This window comes from Nicotiana tomentosiformis, chromosome 5 (genome assembly GCF_000390325.3).
Source record: "Nicotiana tomentosiformis chromosome 5, ASM39032v3, whole genome shotgun sequence".
Classification (NCBI taxonomy): domain Eukaryota; kingdom Viridiplantae; phylum Streptophyta; class Magnoliopsida; order Solanales; family Solanaceae; genus Nicotiana; species Nicotiana tomentosiformis.
In genome coordinates, this window is record NC_090816.1 from 128608853 (window position 1) to 128619654 (window position 10802).

General features: G+C 30.0%; 1 protein-coding gene across 1 annotated transcript; it reads right to left on the reverse strand.

Moving 5' to 3' along the window:
- Positions 1-269: 269 nt before the first annotated feature.
- On the reverse strand, positions 270-3344 carry LOC104093965 (homeobox-leucine zipper protein ATHB-6-like). The gene is made up of 3 exons (XM_009599802.4): positions 2683-3344; positions 1972-2330; positions 270-1313 (listed from the first exon to the last, which is right to left on the reverse strand). The coding sequence occupies exons 1-3, from the start codon at positions 2744-2746 to the stop codon at positions 708-710; spliced, it is 1029 nt and encodes a 342-aa protein (XP_009598097.1). The 5' UTR covers positions 2747-3344; the 3' UTR covers positions 270-707.
- Positions 3345-10802: the final 7458 nt, after the last annotated feature.

Sequence of the window (10802 nt, forward strand, 5' to 3'; positions counted from 1 at the left end):
TTCTATTATATTTAATTTTTTCACAAAACAAAGAAATGAATTCTTTTTTATAGTAGAAAGAAGGATAAAAGTGTGAAAGTGGCAATCAAGAGCGACAACCAAGGGTGAAATGACTTAAATCTCTCCATGTTTAATTAAGAGTTTCTAAGTTTTCTTATAAAATTGTGTTTAACTAGAATTTAGAAGCCAAAGTCATACCTAAGTAATGTATGCATAATGATTTTTATTTTCCATTAATGCATTGGAAAAAACTATTAAAACACATAGAATGCATGAATATACTTTTTGCCACTTTTATTTGCCATTACAGGAAGCTTTTTCTCACCATCATTTATCATCATAGATTCTCTTAAATCCTTCTTTTTCCCTTTTTCACTTAGTTTTTTCCCCTCTCCTCTAAACAGTAAAAAAGATCAGATCTTTGTGAAGACTTCAATTACTACCAAATCATCCCTGCAAAAGTCACAGCCTTTACCCCAATCCACACACTTCCTTCTTCCTCACCCCTACCACCCACCCCCTCCTCCACTCCCACCCCCAACAGGGCAAAATCCAAAAACTTCAGTTTTTCTTTTTTCATCTTTGAATATTACCCATTAGGCCATTTACTGTACTGATGATTGCATTTTTAACCACTATACAAAATTTTGTTCCCAAAAGACATTTCCTTTATTCTTCTTGGCCTTCTTCTGAAGTGAAACATAAAATCAAGATTCTTTCCAATTCCAATCCTCAGGACAGTACCATTGAAGTGTAGGAGCTTGTTCATCTGTGAAAAGAGTACTGCAAGATTCTTCACCATTGAAAAAATTATGCTCCTCCATTTTCACATACTGTTGTGGCTGGTAATAATTATTACCCTTTTGGCCATCTCCAAGATTTGATTTTGAACTTGATTCTGTGAATTGGAAGCAAAAATTCAATGAAGTTGAAGATTTTGAACTTCCACTTCCATTTCCATTAGTTGAAATCAAGAAAGCACCAGATGAAGAAATAGCAGCAGCATTTGGACTGCTATCTTCATTCAAGATTGCACTTGAATCACTATCTGAAGATCCATCTTTGAAATGATCACCAAAAATATTGGTAGATGCAGCAGCAGCATTAAAGTTCTCAAAGTTGATTTCTTCTTCTTCATCTTCTTCTTCTTCAAAATTTTCAAGAAGATTATTGTTGTTGATGTCATTATCATTTGGCTTGCTCAGCTCAATCACTTTGTTGTCATCACTTTCAGATTCCATAGCCTCTTCTTTCACTGCAACACCTCTGTTTTCTCCATTCTCAGTATACACCTTTGATTTCAGCTCACGAATCTATAAACACCCCATGAAAAAAGACACAAAAATCAGCACAAAAACCCTTAAAAGATTCAAACTTTTATGTACATATCTAGTACTTTTACACAATAGATTTAAGTTATAAACAAAAAGTAAAGATTTTTACACTAAAGTTTAATGATAGTAAACTAACTGTTTTTATCAGGTCACCAATTAATGCTTATACAAAGCACGTAATTATCTAATAAGTAACTTGATTTTATAAATATGTGTATAACATAAGGGCATAGAACTTAATCTACCTATGCTATATGTTTTATATCAGGAATTAACTATTAACTTATGTGGAGCCAAGAATTCAATTTTTTGGGTTCTGAATTTTAAAAGACAACTAATAACTAGGTTCTAAATTAAATATTTGTATATATTTAATAAATTTCGTAATACAAATATACTGTTCGAACAAAAGTTACTAGGTTGGAATGAACTCATACCTAAGCTTCTAGCTCCCCGCCCCTGCTTATAGTATAAAGAATTTTTACATGATTTCCTAACATGTTATAACAAGAAAGAATTTTATTGAGTTACCAATATAGTTTTTTATGAATAGTTTCATATATTTATCTACTAAGTAAATTACTATGCTAAAAATCGTTACACTATCCGAGTATATAAGTTAAACTCATTATATTACCTCTTTCAAGAGAGCTTCATTGTCATGTTTGAGAGACTCATAATTATGTTTGAGGGCATCAAAATTGGCTTTAAGAACACCGTAATCTCTCTCTAATTGCTTTGTTTTCCAACGAGCACGTCTGTTTTGAAACCAAACAGCAACTTGTCTAGGCTGCAAACCAAGTTCTTGAGCCAACTTCACTTTCCTTTCAGGTTCAAGCTTATTTTCAACTTCAAAATTCTTCTCTAAAGCTTTTACTTGTTCAACACTTAGTCTCCTTTTCTTCTCAGAAACATGACCAGATTCTTCAATACATCCTTCTTCATCTAATAACATAGACTGAAAATCCCTTGTTGAATACATATGGTTTTGCTCATCTAAAATAATAAAAAGAATTATGAGGAAAAAAAAAAAGACATGAGATAAAGAGAACATAATTGCCTTGAAGAAAGCTAAAATGGAAAGATATGAACAGACAATGGTATAAAGAGTGAAGCACAAAAACTTACTAAAACAGGAAAGGTAAAAAAAACCCTGTTCTTGATTTAATAAAATGATTCAATTTTTATATTACTCCACTAGTTTCTTTATAGCTAAAACTGGAAATTGGAGCTTGGAAAAGGGTTATAGACAAGAAAACATGAAAAAATGAAAAATAAAATAAATAAAAAATACCATTAAAAAGGAAAGAAAAAAAGTTCCAAACTTTAAGCAAATTATAACAAGTACCTGTAGTATTTGGACACATGGACATCAAAGCACCCAATGAATCAGAACTACAAGGTCTTTTCATAATTGATGATCAGTCCTTGAAAACCAAAGTTCAATATATTTGTTTCTTTTTTTGGGATCAAAGTTCAGTTCTTGAATTCTTAAGCTTATTTAGTGAGCAGAGTAACTGTACAAAAACTGAGAAACAGAGCTGAGAAAGTGATGCTAAGAGCAAGCTAAATTTTGGGTTCTCGTCTTTTTTTGTTTGTTTGTTTCACTTATAAGAAGAAGACATGAGAACAGAGACTTTCACAACTAAAACCAACCAAAACGGAAGAGTTTTGAGTGAAAGTATTGATTTTGTGCAAACCATTTTTCTCTCTAAATACCAAAGTTTCATATTTCTCCTTTTTATATTCCTCCTCAACTTCACTACCCATCAAGAAAGGGGGGATAAAAGGTTGTTTTTGCAAAGAAAAAAAGGCTAAGTTTTACACTCTTTTTTTGTTCCTCAATGTTTACATCATAACTTAAATGAAATCTTGAATAATCATTAAGGTTTTGAAGGTGATGAGTCTAAAGATTGGTTCATCTACAAAAGGAAAATTTTGAGGAGAAAAAGATAGTAAAAGAAGAAAATTGGGAGAGTTAAAACTAGTTGAGAAAACCCAGCTGGCGCTGCTTACAATACTTTCTCTCACTTTAAATAAAACCAAACTTGAGTCAGATGTAGGGTTAGAATCTGACTGGGGTTAGGTGCACTTGTATTTTTTGAGGGGCTAAATGAAATGAACTCTAAATTCAATCCAAATGTAATTTGATTTCTAGTCCACCGTCCACAGGCTATACCTGTAAACTCGAACATGTGAATGGGATATTTTTTTGGGTTTTAACTCAATACAACAACAATAAACTCATTATAATCTTACAGGTAGAGTCTGAGAGGGTGAAATATATGCAGTCCTAATCTCTATCTTGTGAGACTGAAAATGTTATTTCCGATATATTCTCGGCTCAAATTGAAAAAGAAACAATAGCAATAACAGCAAACAGTAAACAACAATCAACAGTAGAAGGGAAAGAAACTTTGGCTTTAACTCAATGAAGCTAAAATTTTGCTAAATATGTTCAATATTTAATATATATGTATATAAATAATTTTTGAGTTATATATCTCGTATAATATTTTATATACACAAATATAAATTATTAAAGGGTGTTATCATACTTTGTTGTATATGACTACGACACTAATGTTTAACTTATATATAATAAATTGATGAGATATGTCAAAAAGAATTAGTACTATTCTTGCTATAATAAGTTATTTGTCATATTTTATGAATTATTAATTCCACAAATCATGATTAGTTACATGTTTATCTTTTAAGGTGATCTAATATTCTTTTATACCATCGGTATATAAAAATTACTAGTACTAATTATTAAAAATTAACTAAAGAAGAAATTCATAAAATCAGTTAACAAATGAGTATAGTACTAGTAATGTACTCGTGATAAGCAGAATGTGACACGGCTTGGCTTGTTTGGAGCAGCTCGGCTTGGAATTGAGCTTAGCCAAATATATTGGAAGCGTCACTGCTTTATCTCCTCGGCGTCGTCGGTGCTAATATCGCCGATTAAATGAAAGGTAAATGGTTGTAGTAGTAATAGTAGTAGTAATTGAACTAATTTTTAATGAGAAAAATCGAGGTAAAATAAAATATTAGTACTATAATATTGGGTCACCAGAAATAGTGGATTGTAAAAAACTCTAAATTCTCACAAGTGAAATATAGTAAAGATAATATGTACGCAAATCTTATTCTTATTTTGGAAGGACAGACACTTTTTCCGTTATATAATCTATCAAAGAAAAGGTAAAAAGAAACAATGTGTCAAAATACTGAACCTACTTTCTTATAAAGTTCACTTGATCATCGAGTGATTTTTCAAACTAAATTTTCATAATCATCCCCAACTCAAAGTACAGATTTGACAATAAAGTTAAAAGTCTTGTAAAGCACATACTGTATATAGTATTAAGTATATGGTAATGATAAAATATTATCTTCTTCAGTGATTTTTAATCCAATCTAATACTGACATTTTCAAGAGTTTATGAGCAATCTTGTTTACAGTTATGTGAGAAAACGAAATAACGAAGTGCTCGTTAATGATAATTAATATCGGTATTAAATTTAAGATAAGTTTATCCAATATTTGGTTGCGATAAAATCTCGGAATAACTAATCTAGGGGCTCGTTTGGTACGAGTGATAAAGGATAATTAATCTCGAGATTAAATTTGAGATGAGTTTATCCAATGTTTGGTTGGGATAAAATCGTGATATAACTAATCCAGAAATTAGTTATCCCGAAATTATAATATTTTTTAATACCTATGAAAGGATAAGATAACTAATTCTAAAATAATTAATTCCGAAATAATTAATTATAAAATAACTTATTTCCAAACCAAACTACCTCTTAGATAACAAATTGGTCCACTTATCTAAGCATGTGAATCTAAGCTACTTGTAATTATAACATGATTGAAAAATCTGAACATCAATCTAAATTGGTTGCACTGACAACCATAAACATATGCAAGTTGATTATCCAATTAAATGTTTGCCAAATGTAGACACTAGAAATTAGTTAAAACTATAGACTTTGGGTCCAACCTACATTTTAACAAAAAAAGTTTATGTTTTCTTTGACCATTGTCTTTGTATATGTTTTTCTATCTTTTATTAGTAATTCTCACATCAGTTTGCTGATTCAAGAAAACGTTTATCTACATATAATTTCTACTGTTAGGATAATAATTACGTGGGCTCTTCAAAATAAATATGAACCATATCTTTAGTCAATTTAGCTCTTAATACAAGGCTATCCCATTGAAATTATTTTATTATTGAGATAGGTAAATTCTTATAGATTTATTTTTCAAGGAAACTGAATATGATAATTTTTCATCATTCAGCTCGTCCAAAAAACAAAAAGAGGCAAATGAGTCTATATACCCAGACACATTCACATAAAAATCTAGTGTTTTGCATACTAGCCATGTCATGATAATATAAAAATCTGTAAAAATATATTATTGACTTTGAGCTATCTATTTATACTCCATTACACAAGTATAAATATAAATAATATTTTTTGATATATATATATATATATATATATATAGTAGGGGTCTAGACAAACCCCCATAACCAAAGGCATCAATGCCGGAGGTTAATGGCATAAACAAAATATAAAATAAAAATAAAAACTATCTATTCATCCGTTATTCTACATTTTTTGGACATCATATACTAATGTTACTTTGTTCTTAGCTTATAATTTAGCTAATCTTTTCGTGCATTCAAGTAATCGAACTATATAACTACACGACGTCAATATTAGAGACCGGATATAATGTTCTAATTATGGATATATGCATCTAAACTCAGGTATTAAATTTTGAATTCATAAATTTAGAAATACAATATATTTAGTGGCAAAAATTTTTAAGTCCGTATTCATCGAATTTAAATTCTGAATCAGCTTCGAATCAGTATCAATTCTAAAAAACTTTAGATCCATGCCACCCTTAATCAAAAAAATCATGTTGAGCAGTAGATGGGAAGGAAAATTGGCATTTCTCTCGAGTTGTGACATCTAGGAGACATGCAAGTGGGATTGTAGCTGTAATATACTATTAACTTCTCATCAAATAAAAACTTAGGAGCCCACCATAGGCAACAAAAGCAAGTCCAAGATGAGTGAAAAATGAATCAATTGATTCTTTTTTACTTTCTTGTTCGGTACCTATTTTTGGGGCCGAATTAAATTTGGATTCACATCGAAAAATACCTTATTAGGGATAAGCGATTCCTAATAAGCGACTCAATATTCAAGACTCGAACCTGAGATCTTTTATTGAAAATAAAAAAATATTTATCACTTCACCTTATTTCCCACCTAAACAATTGCTTCTAGCTATGGCTATAATATGGTTATGTGATTGGAAAAAGGAATTTTTCACTTTTATAATGTGGACAACACGTGTTATTGTGAGTTATGTTTTTCTCCTAGAGAAACCCCACAGAAAAAGGGCATTGATGAGTTGTGTGCATGTGGGTTTACTAAACATTCATTCACATGTTATATAAAGTTTCAAGAAGAAACTTTGCTTGGTTTCTAGGAGGACATAAATTGCAAGCAAAAGTTGTCCATATGGCCATATCATGTAAGAAAAATTGGAAATTCTTTAGGTATATGATTATTGGTCATTTGGTGTCGGATTCATTTGTTCACTTAATTCTAAATTCTCACTTACCTCCTCAGTTCCTGTTTCATAGAAATAATATGGTTGATCTTATCCCTCTTGTCACTTCATATTAATTTCATGTAACAAATATGAGGCAAATTCATCTTTGGCATTGTATATTAATGCTAGTCAAATCATCTATGTTTTTCTCTTACGTTACTTGAACTCTTCTAAAAGTAGTATATTTTTTGAGTATTCGATACTAGTGCAATAATATTTTTGGAGAATTTGCGTAACATATGTTTTCTCCATTCTCCTAACATCTGACACGTAATTAGTACTGGTTAAGCGTGCAATTACTATCTTAAACTCGAGTTGCACACACTACTAAAAATTTGCTAAAAACCGACCAACTATTTCCGACCAACGTTGGTCGGTCAAAAAAAGCGACCAAACACCGTCCAGGTTGGACGGAAATTGGGGAAAAAAAACATTTATATTTTTTTAAAACTAAATACCGACCAACGTTGGTCGGTAAATTGGTCAACGAATTGGCCAAGCTGGTCAGACAAGAAAATTTTGGATTACCGACCAACGTTGGTCGGTAATCTGGATCCAGTTTTTTAAATTTTAATAATTATTTTATTATTTAAAATATTTTATAATATTTAAGAATTTATATTTAAAATTACCGACCAACGTTGGTCGGTTAATGTAGGGAAGCATTTACCGACCAACTTTGGTCGGTAATTATTATTTTCTGCAAAATAACCGACCAAAGTTGGTCGGTTATTACGTCAACATTGATCAACCTTTCGAATTACTTTTATATTTACTATCTAAATAATATAAATGTAATTCGTTAACACTTTTGTAATACAAATAATTAATACACTAACATATACTATATATAATATGCTATTTGTAAATTGATTCATCGACTTATAACTTACTTAGATGCATCGATGAATATTAAAAATAAAACGTTTGACCTATATCGACTAATAGTAAAAACAAAACGTCTCGACTTATATCGATTAATCTAGCTATGCCATGTATTATTAGTGATGAATGAATGAAAAATAAAAGAATTAATACTAAACATCTGTGACATATATATATATATATATATATATATATATATATATGGATCACAAATTAAATAAACGAAAGAAGATATTAGTATTAAGTAAACGAGTTAAAATAATAGGTCAAACATGGTCAAACTTTAACAAGCTATATATATACACACTAACATATACTATAACAGGCTATATATATAGTTAAAGTATTACAGTGAAGTGTGTTTATATGTGTGTGTGTGTATATATATATATACAGTGAAGTGTGTTTGTATGTGTATATATATATATAAGAACACGAAGCGCTAGGACCACAAGGTCGGGTTCTTTTAGGGATAGACTTGGGAAGATACTAATTAGTATATATACTTTATCATCAAATATATCTATTTGTAAATTGATTCATCGACTTATAACTTACTTAGATGTATTGATGAATATTAATCGATGATTCATCAAAACGTCTCGACCTATATATCGATTAATCTATGTCATGCATTATTAGTGATGAACGAATGAAAAAAGAAGTTATTAGCATCAATTACAATATAGTGTATGTGTGTGTGTGAGAAATTACTCACATACTTAATTATAACTTAGAAAATTTACTTAGATAGATGCTATTATAATTTATTAAAATTAAATAGTTAATATAATTATTTATAAAGATTATGCTTATAGTTTATAATTATTTATAATAATTGCATAATTAAATAAAATAAATGCTTGTAGTTTATAATATTTTTTTTATAGTTTATAATATTTTAAGAAAAAAAACACACACAAAAAAAAGAATTTATTTTTTTTAAAAAAAAACCGACCAAAGTTGGTCGGTTTTTGGTCAAACGGTCAGCACTTAATATACCGACCAAAATTACCGACCAACTTTGATCGGTAATTCTAAAATCAGAGAAGTGAAAAACGGGAGAAACCCTCATTTCTCTGAAATTTTTCCCTCTTTACTCTAAACCTTCCCCTCTCTCCTTCTCCCAGCCCTCCCCCTCGCCGTCCAGCCCTCACCCTCGCCGTCGCCGCTGCCACTGCCATTGCCGCCCCTCTCCTTCTCCATCTCCTAAAAATTCTAGGTTTGAATTACAACCCATTTATTTATTATTTTTAGGTTTTGTTAATTAGTTATGAATTAGTTTCAATTGATTAGTGTTTCAATTATTTGAACGTTGTATTTTATTGAGGATTAGGGTTTAGGTCTTGTTTTAATTAGTTTTGTTAATTAGTTTTATTAACTAATTAGTTTTGTTAATTAGTCAATTAGTTATGAATAAGTTTAGTTTAGGGTATGGGTTGAATTTCTTTAGTTTAGTTAGTTTATGTTTAAACTCGTAGGATATGAATTGTAATTTTAGTTTTTAGAATTTGTTCTTGTGAATTGAACTTTTAGGATATGAATTGAACTTTTAAGATATGAATTGGACCTTTTGGATAGGAATTGAACTTTTAGGATATAAATTGGTGTAATTAGGAAAAAATAATTATCTTGAATTAACTAAAAAAGATATAATTAATTTATAATTGTAGAATAAATTAATTTGTTCTTGTGAATTGAACTTTTAGGGTATGGGTTGAATTTCTTTAGTTTAATTAGTTTATGTTTAAACTCGTAGGATATGAATTGAAATTTTAGTTTTTAGGATTTGTTCTTGTGAATTGAACTTTTAGGATATGAATTGAACTTTTAAGATATGAATTGGACCTTTTGGATATGAATTGAACTTTTAGGATATAAATTAGTATAATTAGGAAAAAATAATTATCTTGAATTAACTAAAAAAGATATAATTAATTTATAATTGTAGAATAAATTAATTTGTTGTTGTGAATCGAACTTTTAGGGTATGGGTTGAATTTCTTTAGTTTAGTTAGTTTATGTTTAAACTCGTAGGATATGAATTGAAATTTTAGTTTTTAGGATTTGTTCTTGTGAATTGAACTTTTAGGATATGAATTGAACTTTTAAGATATGAATTGGACCTTTTGGATATGAATTGAACTTTTAGGATATAAATTGATGTAATTAGGAAAAAATAATTATCTTGAATTAACTAAAAAAGATATAATTAATTTATAATTGTAGAATAAATTAATTTGTTCTTGTTTTATTTGTATAGATAGAACATCGTACTTGGATGTACAATAGAAATTATCCTAATCGGCGAGGATTGCGAGAGGATTTTGTAGAAGGGGTTGATGACTTTATTAGACATGCAATATCACTTCCACCATACCAAAGTGAAGGAGTAATTAGGTGCCCTTGTGTCAGGTGCGATTGTATGAAGTTTAAAAAATCGGAGGAAGTTAAGCTTCATCTTTATAGGAAGGGGTTTATAGAGAATTACTTTGTGTGGACTAATCATGGAGAGATCGATGGTAGCCGTGGGATATTTCATAACATGGTTGTTGGTGAAAGTAGTAGGTCGGTGGAGAATACAAATCTTGATTCTAGAATTCAGGATATGGTTGCGGATGCTTTTGGGGGTGAGCCCAATGAAAATGTTGAACAAACTCCTAATGATGATGCAAAACGTTTTTATGAACAGTTAGAGGAAGCTAGTCGTCCACTACGTGAAGGAAGTCCGCACTCTGAGCTGTCTGTTGCAGTTAGATTACTAAGTATCAAATCTAATTGGAATATTTCTCAAGCAGCCATGGACTCTTTCATTGACCTTATGAGTGAACTAGTTGACCCTAATATCAACTTACCTGGTGATTTCTATAAGGCGAAGAGATTGGTTTCTAAGTTAGGACTTTCGTCAATGAGAATTGATTGTTGTGAAG